Source organism: Nyctereutes procyonoides, unplaced genomic scaffold (assembly GCF_905146905.1).
Source record: "Nyctereutes procyonoides isolate TBG_1078 unplaced genomic scaffold, NYPRO_anot_genome, whole genome shotgun sequence".
Classification (NCBI taxonomy): Eukaryota; Metazoa; Chordata; class Mammalia; order Carnivora; family Canidae; genus Nyctereutes; species Nyctereutes procyonoides.
In genome coordinates, this window is record NW_026575046.1 from 47,070,372 (window position 1) to 47,096,788 (window position 26,417).

Sequence of the window (26,417 nt, forward strand, 5' to 3'; positions counted from 1 at the left end):
GTATAGTTAGTAATAGGATAACTGCTGCAATAGACCAGACTGAAAGATTCTCTATTATTTTTAAAATTTTCTTTTTGTGTGGAAAATTTTATCATATACAAAAAGAATGTGGAGGAGTAATAATGAACTCCCTTGGACATATCAATCAGTTAAAGCAGTAACAGTTCATGACCAGTCTTGTTTCATCTCGGTACTTTTCTAACAATTTTCTTTTTGTTTTATTCTTAAAGCAGAATCCCAAACTTCATATCACTTCCTCCATAGATACTTCACAATGTGTCTTTAGGAGATAATATATTCTGGTTGTGTCAGAAAGGACATTTTGCTGGGGTGGGAGGTGTGGCAGGTAGAGGTAGGGCGCAGTCAGGATTGTTCTCCAAAAGCTTGTGAGTGTCCTTCTTCATTCAGACAGCCCTGACAACCTTTGTTAGCTGAATATGGATCATTTATACATAAAGTTTCCCCACTTGAAGAATATTATATTTTTAGCTTGTTCTAAGCAGCCTTTGAGTTAATGAATCCCAGAGATTTGTGCTGAGCAAAGTATTTGTCCTAAAGTTACTTTTTATAATTTTAGAAGATGACCTACAATTTGCAGTTAAATGTAAAAGGTCTTATTCTCACTTTAGAAAATATAACTTGAAATAATTTATTGTAGATTTTTGTCAAAAGTGATTTTGCAACTTTTCCTAAAATATACAACATAACTATGCAAACTTTTCTTCCTAGTTCTAATTTGGCATTGAAGAAAAATTTAAATCAGTGAAGTGAAAATTTGTTTATTGACATATTCCATAATGTGTTGTTTGACTTTCAACTTTTTTCAGGTGTTGGCCAAACCTTTAAATCTTCAGGATCAAGGTCAACAAAATCTAGTAATGCAGGTCTTGAAACTGGTCCTCAACTGCCTTAACTTTGACTTCATTGGCAGTTCAGCAGATGAATCTGCAGATGATCTTTGCACAGTCCAGATTCCAACAACCTGGAGAACAAGTAAGAAGAAAGTTGAGTGTGAGGGATGGTCAGAGTAAAAGAACAGAATTAAATACAGTTGCCATATGTATCAAAAAATTCAAAAAGATTTGTAAACAAGGTAGTTGCTAATGCCCAGTATTGAAATCTGTTTTCCTTAATTCATATCATAGGGGCTTCCATATTTTGATATTGGAAAATAGGATAATTAGCTCTAGAGTTAAGGGGATAGCAGGTTTGGGAGGGCAAGTGAAGAGTTCTGTTTTGAAACTTGCAGATAAACAGTGGGAGACAATATAACACTGGCAAGGAAAAAATACTTTTCAAAGTTAGAAAGAGAATGAATTAGAATAAGTGACATAGCAAAGTGAAGTTGCAATTTATTTTCTTACAGAGAAGGATACCAAGAAAAAAAGCAAGCCGATTTACTCTCACACATTTCAGAAAGATGATGGTACTAGGGTATTCCTGAAATTAGAGGTGAGGAATAGGGCTGAAAGGGCTTGGTAAAAAGTCTGTATTCTGCACAAAGTCCCTAGAGTCTTCTCCACTGCCAGAGGTGCAACTACCACCTGTGCCTTTTCTCGTCTCTTCCCCGTGTGTACCTCACACTTCCCAAGACCAGACCTTTTTTCTCCCGAGAAATTAAACTGGATATTCAGGGATATCAAAACTAGTAGAAAAACACCACAGATTTTGTGAAAGCTAACATGGAAATCAGAGATTAAAACAAATTAAAAGGGGCTTAGTATTTTTTGTATCATGATGAATACATGAACCAAGAAATGTAATAAAAATTGCAAAGGCTACACATACACACACACAGACACACACCAATACATACACATGAGTATGTGTAAAAATGGGAAATATCAGTAAGATTGATGGATTATATCACTGCCCTTTCCTTTTTTTTTTTTTTTCACTGCCCTTTCCTGACTGTGATACTGTACTGTAGTTTTTGCAAGAATTGATTATTGGAGGAAACCGAGTAAAGGGTGCTTGGCGTCTCATATTATTTCTTGTGACTCTGTATGCACCTATAATTATCCTAAAAAGTATTTTTTAAAGGGAGATTTTATAGAAACAGACAAAGTAAAGAGTTGAAGTGTTGTGCCCAAGATTGCGAATCTGAGAAACCACCAAGGAGCCGACACCGATGCAAACACACGAGGGTTTATTTACAAGCTCGAGCTTGGGTCCAAGTGTACCCGACACAGCAGAGCAGGGACTTAGACCCTGAGGTGGGTTTCAGCTTAGTTTTAAGGACTGGTCTAGGGGACCTCCAGAAGGGGTGGAGCAATTCCTCAAGTTCTGTTTACATTTTGATATGGGGCCTTCAGGGGCATTGAGCTCTGTTCTTATTCTAATAGGGGCTTCCTGCCCTTGCCTTGGGCTCTGTTTTTATTCTAATATGGGGCTTTCTAGGACTTTTAGCTGTAAGCTGTTTTCTTCCTGTAACTGAAGTAAGGTAAAGTTCAGCTCTTATTCACAGGGGCCTGGGATGGCTGAACTTAAAGTGGAATGGTCTTAATTTTCTCGGCCTACACAGAAGTAAATGTCAAAAAAAAGTATAGTTAATGTTCTCAGGGAGATAACACATTTCTGAAACAAGAATAGGATATTGCCTTTTTTTTTTTAAGATTTATTTATTTATTTTAGAGAGAGAGCAAGCACATGTGTGAGAACATGGCAGGGAGGGGCAGAGGGAAAGAGAGAAGAGAAAAGCTAAGCCGACTCCCCACTGAGTGTGGAGCCCAAAGTGGTACTCAATCTTGCAACCCTGCGATCATAACCTGGGCCAAAATCAAGAGTCGGACGCTTAGCCAACTGAGCCACAGGTGACCTGGAATAGCAATTGTTTTAAAAAGGAAAGTTCAGGGGATCCCTGGGTGGCTCAGCCGTTTAGCGCCTGCCTTTGGCCCAGGGCATGATCCTGGAGTCCCAGGATCGAGTCCCGCGTCGGGTTGCTGGCATGGAGCCTGCTTCTCCCTCTGCCTGTGTCTCTACCTCTCTCTCTCTCTATGTCCATCATGAATAAATAAATAAAATCTTAAAAAAAAAAAAAAAGGAAAGTTCAAAAAATAAAAAACGAAAATTAAAAAAAAAAGGAGGGATCCCTGGGTGGCGCAGCGGTTTGGCGCCTGTCTTTGGCCCAGGGCGCGATCCTGGAGACCCGGGATCAAATCCCACGTCGGGCTCCCGGTGCATGGAGCCTGCTTCTCTCTCTGCCTATGTCTCTGCCTCTCTCTCTCTCTCTCTGTGACTATCATAAAAAAAAAAAAAAAGGAAAGTTCAGAGAACATTCCAAATATAAAAGGCAGTTGCCAAAATAAAACATTTAATAAAAGAGTTGGAAGGAAAAATTAAATGTTTCAGAAAGTAGAACAGAAAAGAAAGGAGAGATTTGATAGAAAAAAATACAAGAATATGAAAGCATGAAAATAGGAGACCAGCGTCTGACTACTAGGAGTTTGAGAAAGAGGATAGAAAAAAAAAAAAAAAAAAAAAAAACCAAGAAAATTTGCAAACAAATAACACCAATGAAAGTTCTCAGCACTGAGACTTAAATTCTCAAATTGAAGGATCTCAAGTGCCCATTGTAATGAATGAAAAAAATAAACACTGAGCTTCATAATCATAATCATTCTAGAGTAAAAATAATGAAAAGAATATCTTAAGTTCTACCAGAAAGGAGAAATAAGTCACCTACAAAGGATTGGGGTCAAGAACAGTGTTGGCCTTCTCAGCATTAGCACTGGAAGCTAGAAGACAATGGAGTAGTATCCTCAGACTTCTGAAGGGAAATAATTTTCAAACCAGACTGAAATGATCAAGTGGAAAGTAGAATTTCAGACATGCACATCGTCTTTGAATTTATCCCTTTTGTGCTTGCTCTCAGAAAGTTACATGAAAACAAAAAGCAAGAACATGGAAGGTAAGGGGTTTGTGAAAAGGGAGCTTTAACACAAAATGACAATGAACAGACATATAAAAGGGGCATAATTATATAACAAACTTAGCAATAACCAATCCCAAATTGAAGGCTCTAGGAGTTGGGGAGGGGAAAGGAAGGGAAATTACAGGTTACTTGATGCTATTGATCATTTGAAAAATGGCATGAAGAACATTGTACAGATCTGTCAGAGTGTTTGGAAAGAACTAGTGACAGATAGATATACAATTAAGCACAGAAACGATGCTATAATTAAATCCAGAAAGTGTTAGAAATGTATTATAGTGTATTCCTTGGCTCATCTGTTAACATTACTTACATAGCCATAATAAAATGTGAACTCTTAGAATTGATTTAATCCCAAATAATAGTGTATGGATTTTGAGAGAGGACGTAGGGGGGAGGAGCAAAATCTCATATACCATAACAGGAATTCATTTGATGTTTGAGGTAAAACAAATAAAAAAAATAGTCATATAGCATGTTATTTGGAATGATGTATATAAGTGTAGATAAGAGTTGAAAGGTACTTGGAATGAGGTTAGGTACAGCTATTTTTTGTTATACATTTTTTAATAGTGTTTACCTTTTGATACTGTTTGAATTTTTATATTTATACAATTCATATAACTTTAATACAAATGAAAATGGTAAGAAGATTCTCCTAGTAAGAACTATAGAAATAAGTTCTGCTACATAGAAATAAGGAATATTTTAGCTAATTCGTTTCTATTTCTGTATTCATTTTTCAAAAGAAAATAGCTAGGAATTAAAAAGGAATTAAACCTCACTGGTAAGAGTGGCCATAGGCAAAGGCCTTGGAATTCTTGTTTGTGTGATAATGTCTTGATGATTACATTAAGCTCACTGAATGGAAGTAATGGTATTAGAAAATCCTTTTTTTTCCAGTTCTCCTGGAACCAGAAACATTGGATCTTTTCTTCAATTTGTATCATTTACTTCCACCACTACTATCTCAGTTAGTAAGTAAAAATCATTCATTACTTCATTGAAAGATGCCTGCAATCTTTATCTAAGGGTGGTACATATTTATGTAAAAAATCATATTTATACTCTTGATTGGATTTACCTCTCACAAGCAACTTTTTCTTACATCTCCTGGGATTAATGTTACTTGAACTACTTGTCAGATTCTGTTTATAATCACCAGTGCATTTCCATTTCATGAGTAAACCCAGAACCTCTAGCTGTCGATTTAGTTCCTGCCCAGAGCCAGAAAACCTGTCAATCTCTAGGTGTACCTTCCTTTCTACCCACTCCCCATCCTTTCTTCTGGATCTCTGTCCAGTAGTTGGCCACAACCATCTGTTGCTTTCCCTTTTCCTACCCTCTAACTCTTCTTTAACCCTTCATGTCCTAGGGTTGCCAGGCAGCCCCTATCAGGTATCTCTAAAGAGAAACACAAGGGATTTGCTCATTTCATTTTGTGTTCACCTCTCCAGTTGTTCATTTACTTTTTGAATTAAATTCTTTTGTGTGCTTTAAAAAAAATCTTAAAATTCTTTAGTTATATAGTAACTTTGAGTATATGAACCCCACTTTTATGGAACCTAAAAAAGAGACCAGGCAAGATTGAAAAAAAAAAGAGAAAAAGTCCGTTTAATACCTAAGTTTCTAGAATTAAAGTTGGAGAATTCTGATCTTGCCATTTCCTGAAAAAAGTTGTTCCAGGTTTAAAGTATGTATCAGTGGTGTGTTTGTTTAGGTATGTCATTGCCTAGAAGGGAGGAATAGATCTACAAAAATACTCTATTCCCCTCCCCTTTTTTAAAAAAACAAAAAAACATGTCTGCTCTCCAATCTAGGGTTTTGAGGTGGTGGGTTTGTTTGTTTGTTTTTTTAAAGATTTCATTTGTTCATGAGAGACAGAGAGAGAGAGAGGCAGAGAAATAGGCAGAGAGAAGCAGGCTCTCCCCGCAAGGAGTCCGATGCGGGATTGGACCCCACATTTTGGGATAATGCCCTGAGGTGAAGGCAGGCACCCAACCGCTGAGCCACCCAGGTGTCCCGAAGTGGTGGTTTTTAAACTGAGTTTCACAGGATACTCATGTTTCCAGGTAGTGGCAGGGTTTCAGCCTTCTGTCTTTTAACCAGAGTAGTTTTGTTTTTAGTTATTTAAAAACCATGGTTTCATGTACAATTATGTTTTGCAATAAAACAAGCTACTGGTGCTTTAAAAATTAAGTGGAAAACAACTGCTTTAGGTGAAAGTAACGTTTATTGGGTCTGCCCTATTATATCGTGCTTATCTCACTTCATCCCAAAGTGGCCCTGCGAGGTAAGTATTATTACCCTCACTATGTTGACAAGGAAACAGACCCAGACTGGCTTAATTGAATTTCATTAGGGCAGCAAACTAAATAATAAAGCTGAGATTCAAACCCAGATGTTTTTGACCCCAAACCCTTGATATTTTTAATACACTAGTGGTTCCTAAACCTTCCACACATCAGAACTGCTTAAGGAATTGTTCGTTCATGTTTGTTTTTTTTAACAAGTGAGGACTGTGGCAAACTGGAAGAAACGTCTAAAAGGCTATCCTCTGATTCCTGTCCGTGTTCTCAACTTTCTAAGAGAGCCAGACATTATGTAATATCTCTTAATTGAAATATTTAAATATTGACTTAACAGCTAATTTTTTTTTAAACGCAGTGGGTGAACAAACATATGTGGACCAAAACAAAACCTATCAGGGCCCATTCGGCCTGAAAAGTTGCGAATTTTGGGCCTGTCACTTAATGATCAGACTTCAATGGTTTTCAGTAGTAGAATTAGGAATCCAAGTAGTGAAATTGTCTGGTAAAGTATTGACTTTTGGAAGATAACTAGACCATTTTTGTAGAATATCTAATGTTTCCAACAGTATTCTCCAAATAGTGCCTCAAGATATTAATGGGTAGTATGGGTAAGATGTACAATCACCAAATAAATTTGGGATATGCTGGCTTAAGTAAAGTTACACCAGTTATATTAAAGTTTACCCACTTGCAGGATACCACCGTACGTAATGTACAGTATTTCTCAGACATATTTTACCACAAAACCATCTTTTATTTTTGGTAGAACACCTATTTTCTTGGTCTATGAATAGAGCTGGGCAACAGAAGCATTTGGGAACCTTTTGAATGTTTGCATGTCCAGGTTGCTTTGGCATTTTTAATAGACGAAAATATACTAGAAGAGAATACACATAAATAGAAATTTTAGTGGTGAGGTTAAAGAGTGATGGGTGGTGTTGGTGACTGATGTGTCTTACATTATTTTTGGATTCTATATTATTTTTCGATCATTAAAACTAAAAAATACTTCTTTATGTGAAGACTAGTGTTCCTTACCTGTGGCCGTAGTTACTTTTAAAATTGAAATGAATTTTGTTGTTCCTATTTTTAGGCACTTTCATGTTTAGTTCAGTTTGCTTCTACAAGAAGGTCCTTATTTAGCAGTCCTGAACGTGCCAAGTACCTTGGTAATTTAATTAAGGGAGTAAAAAGGATACTTGAAAACCCTCAGGTATTTATGAAGTAATTTAATTAATACTTAGTATGTAGAAATACAGTTTTTCTGCTGAAAGATGTAATAAACTCATGACTTGATTATGATTCTGGAAGAAGATATGAAGTATCATATCTATCTTCCTTAAATCTCACTTGTAGTAGAAATGGACAGTTTTTAAAAATGGATGCTTTCCTGATTCTGTGTTCTTCCTTTTTAAATTTTTTTCCATTCTTTTAGGTGAATAAGAATAGAAGGTATATATCTTATGATGCTTCTGCTTTATATCATTGTACTGTATTTCTTTGCTTTACTTCTTAACTTACTTAAGTAATTTCTTCAAAGTTATAGCTACCTTCTGAACTAGAAGACAATATAAATCTGAATGTTAATATTGGATTCAGTGGCTTTGAATTATGAGATAATGTCTTTTTGCCCTCTTGTGGACAAATAAGAGTTTGTAGATTTAAAAATCTATACTTTAACTGCAAAGCTTCAATAGCAATATTCATTTCAGAGATTACAAAGCCATTATTAATTAGTGATTTTGGCTGCCTAGATAGATAAAAATTTTTTGTTTTACTTTTTATTTTGTTTTTGGTTTAAAGTGAATGTAATGAAAGTATGAATTTTAAAAGGTAAAATGATTTAAGGAGATTTATCTGTCTCAGTTATTAATAACATTTGAGGGGACATATATCTGTACATAAAAAATGTGCTTGCTCAGTAAGGTGCAATTGATTTTGTAGGTCATTCTCAGGAATATTTTAGTATTTTCTGTGTTATACTTTTATTTTACCTTTCAGTGTTAGCACAATCATGAAATTTACATGTTTTATTGATAAATGGGATTTTACTAATATACTTTAAAATTTTTAGTTGTTTATCTGTCATCAATCAGTATGTGGAAAATAATATGTTAATATCAAGTGATTGTCTTAATTGGTTTTCCAGCATCCTCATATTCATGTTTCATGTCTGTAAAAGTTAGTTTGAATATTATATTATTTTGGAATTACAAATAGGTTAAAAGACCTATGAGTATGAAATATTTTTTGTAATTTGTTCTTAATAATTAGACACTATTTTATATTTTCATGGAGTTCATATGAATGCAATTTCTTAGAAACTCTCTCAGTATTAAACAGACACTTTTTGAATTCTCTTTCATACCAGCTACAATGCAAAGTGTTTGAGCTTTTGTAAAGATAACACTTGTGTCCTATCTTCAAGGAGCTCTCACGGACAACTGGAGACCTCTTTCTTGGTCTTTCCTTTTAACCTTACCTTCCTCAAGTTTTCTTCTATGTCTTGTAGTACTTCGGTTAAACTTTCTGCTCTACTTTGCATTAAGTTATTTGAATGACTGTACTTAGGGACCAGGAGTTGCTTGAGGGCACAATGCCTGTAGATACTCAATAAACATTTGTTGAATTAAAAGAAATTTCTATTTTGTGTGCACAAACACCATTTTAACTTTGGTTCAATTGGTATCACTCTTTTCTAGGGTTTTAAGAACCCATTCTGAATTTTCGTCTTAAATATTTCTCATGTCTTCTCTTGACTTCTGTTGAAGCTGCAGCGCATATAGATATACACATATACACAAGCATGCACGCGTGCAAATTTTTTGTATAATACTGTGGATTCCTAAACTTAATTTAGTCATCACAGTGCAAAACTTCTTCCACATCCACTACTTCGAATTTCTTATTATGAATCATTGATGACATTAAATCCAGCAAGAATCATTTGTCTTCTTTCATTAATAATCTACCCAGTTGACACAAGTACGAAGGAAAACTGGAAACCTTAATAAAATACTCCTGGAATTTTATTGATAGCTCATTGGGTTAGTTTGTTTTTAAGTATTTTTAAAAGCCTTTCTTTTTCTCTCATAATTTAGGGTTTGTCTGATCCAGGTAATTATCATGAATTTTGCCGATTTTTGGCTCGTTTAAAGACAAATTATCAGCTGGGAGAATTAGTTATGGTGAAGGAATATCCTGAAGTTATCAGATTGATCGCTAACTTTACCATTACTAGCCTGCAGGTAAATAAAAATATATAATTAATGTTAAATGGTAGATAAATTTAAAACTATTTCTTGGTAAGGATTTTTAACATTTGTTACAGTACTTTGCTAAAAATACTTATTCCAGGGTTTTATTTCTTTATTATTTTAATTTTTTTTAAAGATTTTAAAATATATTTATTCATGAGAGACACAGAGAGAGGCAGAGACACAGGCAGAGGGAGAAGCAGCCTCCCTACAGGGAGCCTGATGTGGGCCTCAATACTTGAACCCCAGGATCACGCCCTGGGCCGAAGGCAGGCACTAAACTGCTGAGCCACTCAGGGATCCCCTATTCCAGGGTTTTAGGTAAAAGTTCATTGGAACATATTTTATAATAAAAATTTAAAGGCTCTCTGAATATCTAATAATTGAAGAATGAATTGAGAAGCTATAATAAAATCTTTGTGAAATAAGACATTTTTGAAAAACTTCTTTTTGTAGGTTTGGGAGAGGTTTTAAAACCACATTTTCCACATGATATGAACTCTGAAAAATATTCATGGAAAGAAGATTAGAAGGAAGTACACTAACATTTTAATAGTGATCATCCCAGTATGGTAGAATAATGAGAGATTGTTGGTTTCTTCTTTATGCCTTTTTGCATTTACAAAATTTGCTATGTTAAATGTTCATTTGCTATATAATAAGAATAAAAATTAATTTTAAAGTCTGTTTTTAGTAATTTTGTAAAAAAAAACTGCTTAGTAATTTTGTCTTTATAATTCTTCTTCTAGGAAGATATATGTCATTTTAAGTAACCTTTGCTTTATTTCTTTGTAGCATTGGGAATTTGCTCCCAACAGTGTTCATTATTTATTAACTCTGTGGCAAAGGATGGTAGCATCAGTGCCTTTTGTGAAATCAACTGAACCCCACTTATTAGACACTTACGCACCAGAAATCACGAAGGCCTTTATCACTTCTCGGTTGGAATCTGTTGCCATAGTTGTGAGGTATTGAAAACTAAATGTTTCTGTTGCATTTTTATCTTTTGCATCTTGGAATTTTAAAAATTTGAGGTAAAAATTACCTAGTGTAAAATCACCCTTTTTAGTGAACAAGTCTGTGAGTTCTGACAAATGCATACAGTTGTAGAACTACCCTTATAGTTAAGACGGAGAATAGTTCCATCAACCCAGAAAATTCTGTTTTTTCTTTTTTCTTTCTTTTTTTTGAGATTTTATTTATTTATTCATGAGAGACACACAGAGGCAGAGACCTAGGCAGAGGAAGAAGCCGGCTCCCTGCAGGAAGCTTGATGCAGGGCTCGATCCCAGGACCTGGGGATTAACAACCTGAGCCAAAGGCAGGTGCTCAACCCCTGAGCTACCCATGTGCCCCAAACCAGAAAATTCTTTTGTGTCCCTTTGTAGTCAGCCTTTTCCCCACCCTCAGACTCTGGCAATTACTGATTTGTTTTGTTTTTCTATACTATTTGCCTTTACAGAATGTTGTATAGATGAAATCATATAGTATGTAGTCTTTTAGTCCAGCTTCTTTCACGTAGCATAATGCATTTGAGATTCCTCCATGTTGCATCAGGAGTTCTTAAAATTTATTGCTGAATAGTATTCCATTTTATGGATGTACCACAGTTTGTTTATCCATTCACCTGGAATTTTGTTGTTTTTGTTGTTGTAACTTAAATTCAGTTAGCCAACGTATAGTGCATCCTTAGTTTTGAATGTAGAGTTCAGTAATTCATCAGTTGTGTATAACATCCACTGCTCATCACATCACATCACATGTGGACATTTGTGGTGTTTCTGTTTTTGTGATTTATGAATAAAACAGATGTAAGCATTTCTGTACAGTTTTGTATGAACATAAGTTTTTATTTCTTTTGGGTAAATATCTAGGTGGGAGATTTCTGGGTTGAATGGTAAGTTTATGTTTTACTTTATAAGAAACCGGCAAATTATTTTTCAAAGTCATTGTATCATTGCATTCCTACCAGCAATGTATGAGAGATCCAATTGCTCTTTATTCTCATCTGTATTTGATATTGTCAGTTTTTAAGAGTGTAATTCTATTAGGTGTGTAGTGGTACCTTATTTTGGATTTAATTTACATTCCCTTAATGACTAATAATGTTGAGCATCATTTTATGTGCTTATTTATTACTATTTGTGTTTGGCAAAATGCCTGTTAAATTTGTTGCCCCCCCCCCCTTTTTTTAAACTAGGTTGTTTATTTCCTTATATTGAAATTTGAAAGGTCTGTATATTCTGGTCACAACTCTTTTTAATGTATGTGTTTGGCAAATATTATCTTTCAATCCATAGTTTGCCTTGTCATTTCTCTCACAGAAGAAACAAACTCAAAAAGCAAAAGTTTGAGAGTTTAAAGAAGTATGATTTATCCTTTATTTTTTCTTCTAGAAGTTTTATAGTTTTATAGTTTACATTTACTTCTCTGACTCATTTTGAGTTAATTTTTGAATGTGATATATGAGGTAAGGCTTGAGTTGAAGTTGTTTTTTTTTTTTTTTTTTTTTTTATGGATGACCAATTATCCCAACACCATTTGTGGAAAAGACTATCTTCTCTCCATTGTATTGTCTTTATACTTTTCAGAAAATTAATTGACCACATACATGTCCTTTCTGAGCTCTGTTCTCATTAATCTATGTGTTTTTCTTTCTGCCAGTACCTTGTCTTGAATACTGTAGCCTTACAAGCTTTGAAATCAGGTAGTGTGAGTCTTTTGCCTTGGTTTTTCCTTTTCACAGTTGTTTTGCCTCTTTGACTTCTTCGCTTTTCCATGTAAATTTTAGAATCATTTTGTTAGTTTCTACCCAAAAATCCTGCTGAGATTTTGACTGGGATTGTTTTAAATTTGTAGATTAATTTTGGGGAAGAATTGACACCTTGACAGTAGTTCCATCTTTTAGTCTGTGAGCATCTTACTCTTTTAATTTATTTAGCTCTTTGATGATTTCTTTCCTCCCTGTTGTGTGGTATTCCACCTTCAGATTTTTATATGTTTAATTACACTTAATTAGTTAGATTTTTCCTGGTGCCTTTGGAAGATGCAGTTTTTTAAATGTCAATCTGCAGTTCTTCATTGCTAGTATATAGTGATACAGTTGAATTTTGTCTATTGACCTTGTATGCTAGGACCTTGGTAAACTTACCTATGAGAGGTAGTAGCTTTTGTTTTATCCTTTTTTGGGGACTTTAAATGTGTACAATCATGTTGTCAAATATAGACATTTCATTTCTTATCTTCTAATCTATTTGTCTTTTGTTTCTTTATCCATAATAGAATTTTTTTTAACATAAAGTTTATTTGTGAATAAAAGCATATCACATTCTAAGCTTGTCTGCAAACTTATTCTTCTGTATTTGCAGAGATAATTTAGATGATCCACTGGATGATACTGCTACTGTGTTTCAGCAGCTGGAGCAGTTGTGCACTGTCAGCAGATGTGAATATGAAAAGACATGTACTCTTCTTGTACAGTTGTTTGACCAAAATGCTCAAAATTACCAAAAGCTTCTGCATTCACCTTCTGCAATAACTGTGGACAAGGCAATTCAGGAAGGTCAGTACATTTTATATGACTGTATATGGTATTATGTTGAATTTTAAGTAGCTTCATTAGTCACTTTAATAATTTTACTGCAAATTATTTTTATGTATTTCCCCCAATTCCTCATCCTCTAATAAGCCATTAATTTTATTAACCTTCTGGGTATTTTGGTTGCTTGATGGTTAATTTTCAGTTCTTCTTTGTAAGATATGTGAAAAGTATTTTTCTGGAATCCGTATCAAGAAAAGCTGATAATGGTATTTGAGTAGAGTTCATTAACTTGTAACTGTCTTTTAACTAGTCATGTTTCCTATAGTTGACTATAAATTCAGAGCTCAATTTCATCCAATAAAAATAAGATCTCATTATGGTTTTGCATTTGTATATTAGCTTTCACTATGGGTTTGGTTTATTATTATATTTTAATTCCTCAATTTCCTCATTTCTTTCTTCTTTCTTTCTTTCTTTCTTTCTTTCTTTCTCTTTTTTCTTTCTTCTTTCTTTCTTTCTTTCTTTCTTTCTTTCTTTCTTTCTTTCTTTCTTTCTTTCTTTCTTTCTTTCTTTCTTTCTTTCTTTCTTTCAAGATTTTTATTTATTTATTCATGAGAGAGACAGAGAGGCAAAGACACAGGCAGAGGGAGAAGCAGGCTCCCTGCAGGGAGCCTGATGTGGGACTCAATCCCAGGTCTCCAGGATGACACCCTGGGCTGAAGGCAGCACTAAACCTCTGAGCCATCCTGGCTGCCCTATTTCCCAATTATTTTTCTTTAATCGTTTATTGAAGGAGGATTTATTTATTGCTGTATGTTCCTTTAAATCCTACTGGGAACATAGCAGGGAATAAAATTAAGTAAACACATTTTTCACATTTTTAAACAATGAAATGAATATGAGAATGGAATTGGCTTTATATATTTCTAATAGGAGACGCTTTAATTATAGTTCTGGAATTTTTTTTTCTTTTACATTTCTTCCTTTGATCATTTTGGAAAGTGAGTGGTAAAGGATGATAATCACACTCTCAATGATTTCCTATCTAAACTCTTTTTAAACAATTGTTTAAAAGACTGTTTTACATTTACATAGTATCTTCTTAAAATGGCTTTTATTATCTGTTTTTGTTTTCTTTTTTTGGAGTCACACATTAAAAAACTGCTCCTGGGCTAGGTGGTGGAGTAAGTAGTTAACCTTCTCTACTTCAGATATTCTCTCTTATTAAGATCTCATTATTTGTAAATTAAATTGAGGAGCAGTATTTTTTGCAGCATTTAGTCTTTTCATGATTGATTTCTTCTTTCAGTAGAGTTTTGAAAATTATTAAATTTTAAATACATACAAAAGGTCATTAACATATATTAGACCTAGTGACTAGGAATAACACCATCATATAGCTGAAAGAATAGGTCAGTATTGGTATCTTTGCTATTCCTATTGTTCTTGGTCCAAATCCTTCCTACAAACAGAAAGTACTTGCAATCTTGAATTCTGCGTTTATCATTTGGTGCCTTTTATTATTCATAGTATTACTGCATATATATTAATATATATTCTGAAAATAATGCATGGTTTTGCAAATTTCTGAACTCTGTACAACTGGAATGAAACTGTACTACTTACTTTACATGTTTTTTCCCCTCAGTATTACCTTTATGAGAATTTGTGTTGATGTTATGGCTATGGTTCCTTCAGCTACACTGCCACTGTTCTCTATTGTTTGAATATACCAAATTTATTTATGCATTTTCTTGTCATTGGATATTTGTGGTTTTTTCTGTTTTTTTTTTTGATAATACAGTAATTGCTACCATAAAGATTGTTATGTGTATCTATTACATAGTTAATTTCAGTAGATGATGCCAAAGTAGTTTATAGAGTGATTTACTACTTTACATCTTGCCTACCCTGATCTGGATCTTTGCCAACAGCTCATAATGTTGGATTTAAATTTATACCACACTAGTTGATATATACCTCATGGGTATTTTAGTTTTTATTCCTGTAATTATTAATGAAGTTTAGTATTGTCTTATGTTTGTTGACTATTGTGTCATTTTAGTGATACATATATTCATAATTTTTATTAAATTTATTTTCACTTTTTGGATTATTTTTGTCTTACTGATTGAGTTCTTTATGTATTTTTGACACTAATACTCTAGATATTTGAATTGTAAATATTATCCCCAAGTTTGTGATCTGTCTTTACATATCACTTTAATATATCTATTCTCTTATTTTTCATATCAAACTTTATTTTAATTAATTCACTTGATCTTTTGGAAGAGGTAATGTATGCACATTGTCCAGAAAAAAGAAAATGTGTTCTGTTTCAGTTCTATGACCTGTCCTCTTGTTCTTTTCTCCAAGTACCAATTCTTACTAGTTTTACATATATCTTCAAAGTTTCTGTGTGCATATACAAGCAATTACGAATTTATAAATTTTTATCTTCCTTTATGTACTTTGGATGTGGGATACCACCCTTAATGTTCTATTCCTGCCCTTTTTTTTAATTTAACAATGTATTTTATAGCTCTTTTCAAATCATTATATAGAGAATTCTTATTTTTTATGGATGCATTTTTCATTTTTGAATATATCATATTGTATCATAATTTATTTGACCATTCCCTCCACCACTGAAAGTCATTTGAGTTATCACTGTCAGCTATTAAAATTAATTCCATATAGATTAATAAATATGTCATTTTACATGAATGCAAGTATGTATATATATATATATATATATATGATAAATTTCCAGAGTGGCATTACTGTTGAAGAAAGAGTAAATATATTTATAACTTGTATAAATGTTGCCAAATTACTCTTGGTATGGACTATATTGATTTACCTATCCATCAGGTCTGTAGAAGTGTTTCCATATTGCCTTCACAGGATAATTTTACCAACCTTTTGAATTATTAAAAATTCTCTAGGTGAAAAATGGCTTCTCAGTATAATTTTACATTCTCATACCAGCGCAGTTAGGCATTGCTTAAATTTATTTAAGAGCTATTTAGTCATCTTTTTCTGTAATGGCCAATTCATTTCTTTGCTCATTTTTTTATCAGGTTGTTGGTCCTTACTTTTCTCACTGATTCTTTTTTTTTTTTTTTTTTTGAGATTTTATTTATTTGTTTGAGAGAGAGAGAGAAAGAGAGAGAGAGAATATGTAGGGATAAGGGGCAAAGGGAGCCAGAGAAGCAGACTTCCTGCTGAGCAGGGAGCCTGATGCAAGGGCTCAATCCCCGGTGACCTGAGCCAAACAAAGGCAGATGCTTAATTGACTGAGCCACCCAGGTACCCCCTTAACTGATTTTTTTTCAACAACCTCTGTATTTTAGAAAAATGAGCTTGTCTCTGATTAGAGTTACAAATATCTTTTTCTTTTCTTTCTTATTCTTTTTTTTCTTCTTGAGTGTATAGTTTGGTGAATTTAGCAGTTATTCACAGCCATCTAACTATCACCATACTCAAGATAGAGAACACCTTTCTTCACTCCAAATAATTTCCTCATGCTCTTTGATCTCTTTCCCTGTCTCTTGACCCAGGGAACCACTGGTTTCTATCACTGTGTTTTGAAATCTTTTAGATTTCTTTATAAATGGAATCATACAATAAGTAGTTTTTTGTGTTTGACCTTGCTTGGCATAAGTTTTAAAATATGTATGTTAATATTGTTTCTTTTTATTGCTGCATAATATTCTGTAGTATGACTTTACCACAATTTGTCTATCTAGTCACTATGTGATGGACATTTGAGTTCCACTTTCAATTTTGGGGCTATTATGAATAATGTGCTTATGAACATTTGCAGACAAATCTTTGTATCTACTTAAGTACATTTTTATTTCTTACGGGTGAATATCTAAGACAGATTCCTGGGTCATATGAGAAAATGTATATGTAATATTAGAGGATACCACTATACTGTTTTACAAAGTGTACCTACCATTTTTCATTCTCATTAACAATGTATGAGAGTTTCATTTGCTCCACATCTGCATCTTGATTTGATATTGTCTTCTTAGCTTTAGCAGTTTTACTGGGTATCTAATAGTGTCTTATTGTGATTGTAATTTGCATTTCTCTGATAATTTATGGTGCTGTACCTTTTGCCCATTTACATATCTTCTTATGTGAAATGTGTGTTCACATGTTTTGCCCATTTTTAAATTGAGTTGGAATTATAAGACTGTTTTATATATTCTGTATATAATCTTTCACATATGTTTGCAAGTATTTTCTCCCTGTCTGTGGTGTGTCTTCTTAACCGTTTTTCAAAGAACAGAAGTTTTAAATTTTGATGATCTTCATTTTCAAGATTTTCTTTCTGGCTTGTGCTTTTTGTATTTAAGGAATCTGCAACCCAACTTACAGGAGGTTCGTCTGTGTTTTCTTCTAGAAGTCTAATAGTTTTTAGCTATTATGTTTAAGTCTGTGAACGACTTAGGTTAATTTCTGTGAATAGTATGAGTTAAGGGTAAGGCCCAGTCCCCAACTCATAGTTTTTTAGATGTTCTAGCACCATTTGCTGAAACCACTATCTTTTTCCCTGCTAAATTATTGTAACACCTTTGTCAAAATCAATTGATTATAAAAGGCTGAGGTTTATTACTGGACTCTATACTGTACCATCGATCTATATGTCTTATCCTTGTGTTAGTATTCTACTGTCTTGGTTACTCTAACTGTAAGTCTTGAAATCAGGTAATCTAAATATTCTCACCTCGTTCTTTCTCAAAATAGTTGAGTCTGTTCTAGGTTTTTTACCTTTCTATATTAATTGTAGCATCAGCTTGTTTATTTCTTTCATATAATCTCCCTAGAATTTTTATTTGGATTGCCTCAATCTATGCATCAATCTGGACAGTCTTAACAATATTGAGTCTTCCAGTTCATGGACATGGTATATTGCTCCAGTTATGTAGTTGTCCCTTAATTTTCTTTGAATGTTTTATTGCTTTCAGTGCATAGGTATTGAAAATGTTTCACTAAATTTATTAGCATATATTTTTGATGCTATTGTAAAATTTAAAATTATTCTGAAAACTCTATAAAACCAGAATTGATTTTTGTCTTTGTGTCGTATGACATTGCTAAATTTACTTATTCTAATAGCTTTTTTTGTGGATTCTTTTGGATTGTTATATATGATCATGTCATCTGCAAATAAAGACAGTTTTATGTCTTGTCTTCATGCATTTTCTTTCTTTCTCTTGCCTTATTCCATTGGTAGGACCTCCAGTACAATGTTGAATAAAAGTGGTGAGAGTGGATAGTCTGGCCTTGTGTCTCTTCTCTGTACAAAGCACTGAGCCTTTCACCATTGAGTAGGATGTTATCTGTAGTTTTTTAAAGGATGTTCATAATAAATTTGAGGAAGTTCCCTTCTGTTCCTCTATTTATAATGAATGGGATCATTGATTTTTTTTTTTAATGCTTCTTATCTACATATTCAAGTGACCTGTTTTTTCTTCTTTTTTTACTCACACAGTGAATTACATTGACTTTTCTGTGTTAAACCAGCTTTTTACTCCTGGGATAAATCCTACTTGGATATGATAAAATGTTCATGTATATAGTGTTAGATTCAATTTACAAAAGATTTATATTATAGTGATGTTCATGAAGGATATTTGTCTGTAGTTTTATTTTCTTGTGATTTGCCTGATTTTGGCAACAGGATAATACTGCCTCATAAAATGAGTCAGGAAATATTTCCTCTTCTTTATCTTCTAAAAGAGTTTGTGTAGTATCAGTATTATTTCTTTTGTAAGAATTTGATAGAATTCACCAGCAAAGTCAGTGAGCCTAGAGGGTTTAGAATTATAAATTCAGGTTCTTCAATTGACATAGGACTATTTAAATTTTCTCTTTCTCCTGGGCTTAAATTCAGTCATTTATATCTTTCAAGGAATTTGTCTTCTTTTTAAATTTATTGAAATAAATTTATGTCTAATATCCTGTTAGTATTCTTTTACTCTCTATAGGATCTGAAATGGTGTTCCTTTTGTTCTTTTTCTTTTTAACTGAAGCATACTTGACCTACAACATAAATATTAGTTTCAGGTGTACAACATAATGATTTGATATTTGTATATATTGCAAAATGATCACCACAGTAAGCCTCATTAACCCGTCACCATATATAGTTACAAAATTATTTTCTCTTGTGATGAGAACTTTAAAGATATACCCTCTAAGCAATTTTCAGATATGCAGTACAGTATTAACTATAGTCATCATGCGATCTATTACATCCCTATGACTTAGTTTACAACTAGAAATTTTTAACTTTTGACCCTGTTCACCCAATTTACCCACTCACCCCTCTTTGTTGATACTGACAGTTGTTGCCTTTTTTTTCTTCTCCCTGATTGACCCCAATTAGATATTCATCGATTTTTTAAATCTTTTCAGAAAACCAACTTTTAGTTTCATTGATTTTCTTCATTGTTTTTTCATTTATTTATTTCATAAGTTATTTTAGCTTCATTATTTTCTGCCTAATACTATTGATTTAATTTCATGTCCCCCCCCCATATTAGAGATTCCACTTTTTGGGTTTTAGATTTTTCTTTCTTTTTTTTTTAAATTTTTATTTATTTATGATAGTCACACACACACAGAGAGAGAGAGAGAGAGAGAGAGGCAGAGAGAGAAGCAGGCTCCATGCACCAGGAGCCCGACGTGGGATTCGATCCCTGGTCTCCAGGATCGCGCCCTGGGCCAAAGGCAGGCGCTAAATCGCTGCGCCACCCAGGGATCCCCTTAGATTTTTCTAATAGAAACATTTGAAGTTATGAATTTCATTGTTAAGCATTGTTTTAGCTGCATCTCATGAATTTTGATTTTGTATTTTTATAATCATTTAGTTAAAAATATTTTCTAATCTGTATTTCTTTATCAATTTATAAAATTTGAAGTATATGCTTTTATTTCAAGTATTAGGGGTTTTCTTAGTTCTATTATTATTGTTGATTTCTAATTTAATTCCATCCTGGTCAAATATTATCTTTTAGGATTTCAGACTTTTAAAATTTATTGAGATTTGTTTTATGACCTAGCATACGGTATGCCCTGGTAAACATACCACGTACACTTGAATATGTATATTACCATTTGGAATAGCACTTTATAAATAGAAATTAAGTCAAGATGATTAATAGCATAGTTCAGGTACTGCTTGTCTTTATTAATTTTATGTTATGTCTTGATCTATTTCTATTATTTATAGAGACAGACTAATTATAATCTCCAAATGTAATTGTGGAATTGTCTTAGCTACTTTTAGTTACCATTTTTTTTGCGTCAAGTAGTATCTATAATTGTTTTTCTTTCCTATTAATTAAAATCTTTCATCTTGAAATCAGTCTTATCTGATAATACTATAGTCAATGCCTTCTTTTGCATCCTGTTTGTATGCTATATCCTTCTGCATGTATTTACTTCCAGTCTGTCTGTGTCTTGATAATTAAAGTACATCTCATTTAGACAGTCTAGTAGTATAGTTCTTTCTTTTTTAAAAACCTATTCTGACCATCCTGTCCTTTATTTGGAGTGTTTAGTCCATTAACTAAATGAGGTGGAAGAGGACTACCAAAGCGATATCATGTGAACTATTTCTTTAGAATAAGGTTCTTTGTATCACACTGGTAGTCTGTATTAAGGCCACAAACCATGTGAGGTCTGACTTGAGGGTTTTTTCCTACTCTCTACCTAATGTTATAGTCAAGTCAGACAAGTTTCTCTGTTGTGTTTCTCTGCCAATGGCAGGTTTTTTTTCCCTTTCCAGTTCATTTGTTCCACTAAGGGTATAACTGTATCTCAGCTTTTGTTGGACTCCTCACATTGGGCATGCCCTGGGCTTTGTCCTTTGTCCATCAAGGAGAAACTCAAGTTCTCTAGTTCTTTCCGTGCTTATGTCTCTAGATTTTAGCCTTCAAATCATTTTAGCCTTTGAGGATTTATTTTAATTTCTTACCAGCTCAGTGGTACCTTTGTGCAAATTAGGTGTAGAAGCACCTAATAGTAGAGTGCAGATTCATGAGTAGAGTACAGGCTGGATTTTGATCCTCCATGTCTTTTCAGTTAGGTGTCTTTTTGTTGCCCTGTAGGCCTGGATTGTAGTGTTTTTAAAAGGATTTTTTTTTTTTTTTTTTTGTCTAATGACTCAGTGGTGTCCCCATATAGTATCTTTCCAGATTTGTTTTCTACATTAACTCAGATTATGTTATGTTATAATTTCGTTAGCTACTTGTAAAATCATATTTTTCTTTTTAGTTTATATCCCAAATAATCTTTTTTTTTTTTTAAGATTTTATTTATTTATTCATGAGAGACACACATAGAGATAGAGAGAGGCAGAGACAGGCTGAGGGAGAAGCAGGCTCCCTGCAGAGCCTGAAGTGGGACTCCAGGATCAGGCCCTGGGCTGAACTGAAGGCTGCACTAAACCCCTGAGCCACCTGGGCTGCCGTCTTTGCTTCTTTTTAATAGTAAAGAATTAGTAGTAGCTTTCACTTGTTTATGGTCATCTGAAAGGCTATTCAGATGCAAAAACAGCTCCTGGATAAACTTTTTAAAGCATTACTGGACAATAAGTACATGAGATTTTTGAGATTCCTTCTCCTCCCTTCTGCTACTTTCTATTCCTCTGTCCACCTGCCCCCCCCCCCCCTTCTGAGTATTTCTCCCTGGGAAAGATAAACTTTAACCAGAATGGGCTAGTCAACAGCAAACAAGGGCAAAAGGCAGTATTGCTTTCAAAGGCAAATTATCAATATCAGTGATTAATTAAATTGGTGGCAAAGCCTTGGGCCTATAGCAAGGTATGTGTACTGAAGTTAAAATTCTTATCTTAAGTGGGACCCTCAAAAAGGGATAAAGTGGACCCAAAATGTTAGAGCCTCTTGGCTTCTAGCAAAAAAGTAAATTAAAACCTTCTCTGATGAGTAGCAGTTGTGATATAAGGCCTTGAGAATCTGGCAATTCAAATCAACCAAATGAGTGTTCATAATTTTAAAAATAACAAGCATGCAAGTAATGAAACAAGATGTCATCAATGTGCACTAACAGAAGTAATAAATTACCTATTAGACTTAGACCTGCCCAAGGACTTAAGATACTGGAATTGGATGGGAATATAAAATAATTACATATGAAATATTTAAAGAAATAAAAAGTAGAATCACAAATGAGCCAACAAGAGTATGAGAGATGACCAAGGCAGATTGAAGAAGACTCAGGTAAGACTTTTAATACTGAGGAAAAAATTTGGTGATCTAAAATTTAATGGATGTGCTAAACAGTAAATTCACCTAGCTAAGAAAAGAATTAGCAAATGGCAGTTTAGGTTTGAAGAAATTTTCAAGAATTTTCAAAAACAAGGAAGTGAGAATATTAAAACTTAAAAGATGGGATGAAATGTCAGGGTATCAAATCAATCCCAGAAAACCAGAATAGAGAAGATGGGACAGAGGCACTAACTGAAGATACTCTGAGAATCCATCAATCTAGGATCCCCAACATATACCAGTCAAAAACAACAAAACATTTTTATCAAACCATGTATTTCCAAAGACAGAACATCTCAAAAGCAGCTTGAGGAGTATAAAATAGACTGATAAATTCACTTCCCAAAAGTAAAAATGGAAGCAAGACAATGGTAAAATATTATTTTTTAAAAAATTGAGTCAAAATAATAGCAATCCTATAATATGTCCCAAAAGTATCTTGCAAGAGCAAGGATGAACAAAAAACAGTTTCAGAAACAAAACCAGAATGTTTTCTGCCAGTAGATCTTTGCGAGATTCTTCATTAAAAGAAAACGGGGAAAAAAAAGCTCTCATTAACAAAATGAAAATGTAACTTACCCAATGAGAGAAAATATTTGCAAGACCATATCTGATTAAAAGTTAATACACAAAATATATAAAGAACTCATACAAACAACTCAGCAACAGCAGGTATATCGAAAGGTGTTCAACATCACTAGTCATCAGGGAAATGGAAATCAAAACCACAGTGAAAGATCCCCTCACACCTGTTAGAATGATTTTTATATAAAAGACAAGTGAAAATAATTGTTGGCAAAGATGTAGAGAAAAGGGAACCTCGTACGCTGTTGGTGGGAATTTAAATTGGTGTAGCCACTATGGAAAACAGTATGGAAGTTCCTTACAAAATTAAAAATAGAGCTATCATATCATCCAGCAATTCCACATGTGTGTATTTATTCAAAGAGAACAAAAACACTAACTTGAAAAGATATCTACACTCTCATGTTTATTGCAGCTTTATTTATGTTAGCCAAGACATGGAAGCAATCTAAATGTCCACTGATGGATGAATGGAGAAAGAAAACATAGGGTGTGTGTGTAAGGGAATATTATTCAGCCATATAAAAGAATGGAATCTTACTAAATGTGACAGCAAAGATGGATCCTTAGGGCATTATGCTAGATGAAATAAGTCAGACAGAGGAAGACTAATACCATATGATCTCACTTACATGCAGAATCTGAAAGTAAAATATAACAAAAAACTGAAGTTTTGGATACAAAGAACAGATTGGTGGTTGCCAGAGGAGGGGACTGGAGGATGGGCAGAATGGGTAAAGGTGGTCAAAAGGTATGAACTTCCACTTATAAAATAATCATGAGGGTGTAGTGTACAGCATGATGACTATAATTAATAGTACTGTATTGTATATTTGAAAGTTGTTGAAGTAAATCTTAAAAGCTCCACCATAAATAAAGTTGGTAATTATGTGAGGTGATGGATGTTAACTGGATGTTAATGTTGATTTGTTTCCTAATCTATACAAATATCAAATCATAATATTTTATACTTGAAACTAATGTTATATATCAATTGTATGTCAATTTTTAAAAATTGAGCAAGTAGGAGATCCTGGGGTGGCTCAGCTGTTTAGTGCCTGCCTTGGGCACAGGACATGGTCCTGGAGTCCCGGGATCGAGTCCCATGTCGGGCTTCCTGCATGGAGCCTGCTTCTCCCTCTGCTTCTCCCTCTGCCTGTGTCTCTGCCTCTCTCTGTGTCTCTCATGAATAAGTAAATAAAATCTTTTAAAAAAAAATTGAGCAAGTATTTCCATATAAAGCAAGTCTCAACAAATTTCACATAGCATCAGAGTGTCCATATTCTTACCAATTTGCAATTAAACTAAAACTAAATTGCAAAAATAATAATAAATTAACCCATATATTTGGGTATTTTAGAAACATAAGGTACATGAGATACTGTTTTACTCCCAGTAGATTGGCAAAAATAAGAAATCTTATAGGAGAATGCCAATCAAAGGGAATTATACACTTGTGGGATGAATATAAAGTAAATCATTAGAAGTGGAATAGAAATCAATTTGGTGTAATTTTGCAAAGTGGAACATTTGAATCCCTGCTAACCTGGCACTTCAGTCTTAGGAATGCCCTCTAGAAAAATCTCTTCTACACAAGAGGGCGTGTGTAAGAATATTCCTAGTCTACTTGTTCCTAAATGCACAAAGTAGAAACAGCTCAAATACATGTAAACATGAAAATGGATATACAGATCATAATGTGGTTATACAATACAGTATTATATAACAATAAAAATGAAGTACACGTGTATTTATGATGAATGTCAGAGGTACGATAGCTAGTGAGAGCAATTTTCAGGAAACTGTATGTAGTATGAAACACTTAATAAAGCCTCAAAACAAATGAGACTAAAAATATATTGTTTAGGAATACATGCATAAATGATAAAACGAAAAAAAAATTTCAAGAGGATGGTAAGCACCAAATACATGATCATGGTTACCTTGAGGGTGACAGGTAAGGGGCTATACCAGAGGATTAGCATGGAGATAGGTGTGACAGTATGGGTAACGTCTGGGTTCTTAAGTTGTATAGCGGGTTAAACAGGTGTTTGTTTTGTTTTGTTTTTTAAAGATTTTATTTATTTATTCATAAGACAGAGAAAGAGAGAGAGGCAGAGATACAGGCAGAGGGAGAAGCAGACTCCATGCAGGGACCCCAATGCGGGACTCAATTCCGGGACTCCAGGATCATGCCCTGGGCCTACGGCAGGCGCTAAACCACTGAGCCACCCAGGGATCCTCAGGTGTTTGTTTTATTACACTTCATATCCAGTACATATAACTTCATAATTCAAATATTGCATTGTAATGTAAAAAGTAAAAAGATTCAGTTATAAAATAATACTATTTAGGTGCTGAATGAAAATATAGGTGCTATGAGATACACAAATGCAATTAACTTCAATGTAATAATTTATTGATATTAAATAGGTCTATTGAATGAATTCAGATCTGATTCTTGATTAATAAAAATTCCAAGGAGTTTTATAGTTAGATATACTATGTAGGTTTAATAACATTTCAATCTCTAATACATAGAAATTTTTTACATGTGTTTTCCTTTTTTTTGGTCATTGTGAAGGAATCTATCTTTTAAAGATAAAGATATCTGTGGTCTATTTCAGAATGATTGTTTTATATTATGAAAAGTGCCTAATGTAGCTCTAGTTTGTACCACCATATGTAGCAGTATTCAATTTCTTTTGTGCAGACTAAACACTTCAGTTAGTGTTGAACAAAGAAATTATATGCTCTCGTTATGTGTGCTTTAATTTAGATGCTTAATGGCTTTTAATGTTACAAAATAAGTTTATTATTATATTATGATCTCATTTGTATTATATTGTCTTGCTCTTCCATATTTGTGGTGATATGGTCATGGTTTACGAAAACAATAATCCCTAAGAAATAGGTCATTAACAGTAGTTAACGATTACTTGTGATCTATGATAATGACTGATTTCTTTGGGATTATTGCAGTTATAAACCATAATTACAGATTATTACAGCAATAATTATTTTGTTAAAGGAAAAGATGTTCTGTGCTTGAACAGCTGCTAAAACAAGTGCCCTGAACATTTCAGAATAAACATAAAAATGGAAAATTATAATGGAAATTTAGTCTCATTATAAAGATGAGATTCAAAACAAATTATAGGTATGAAACTCGTGTATTGGATATTTAAATTTCTAAATGTAATTTGAATTTATAGATTTACATGGTTCTTTATACTTTGTGGACAAAATTCTATAACCAAAGTAATGTTATTTTGAATATTGTGAGTCTAAAATTATTGAGGTTTAGGGAAAGGATATGTGTGAGAAATATTATTTCTCATTCAGTTAAATATAAAAATTACATTTAATAGTTTAATAATAATGCCTTTATGTTCCAATGTTGATTGCTAACACTAATCCTAATTTATTCAGACAGTGGTTGTTTTTTTTTTTTTTAAATTTTTTTATTTATTTATG

At 33.4% G+C, this 26,417-nt stretch overlaps 1 protein-coding gene across 4 annotated transcripts in view; it reads left to right on the forward strand.

Moving 5' to 3' along the window:
- Positions 1-26,417, forward strand: part of RANBP17 (RAN binding protein 17) — a 310,647-nt gene that overhangs the window by 28,898 nt on the left and 255,332 nt on the right. For all 4 annotated transcript variants that reach the window (XR_008664360.1, XM_055325097.1, XM_055325099.1 and 1 more), the window contains exons 7-12: positions 828-993; positions 4,838-4,911; positions 7,340-7,459; positions 9,348-9,494; positions 10,299-10,471; positions 12,872-13,065. Coding sequence is in view for 3 of the 4 variants with exons in the window: in XM_055325097.1 (XP_055181072.1) it covers positions 828-993; positions 4,838-4,911; positions 7,340-7,459; positions 9,348-9,494; positions 10,299-10,471; positions 12,872-13,065 (874 nt within the window). In the remaining variant the exon portion in view is untranslated. The remainder of the gene's footprint in view (positions 1-827; positions 994-4,837; positions 4,912-7,339; positions 7,460-9,347; positions 9,495-10,298; positions 10,472-12,871; positions 13,066-26,417) is intronic.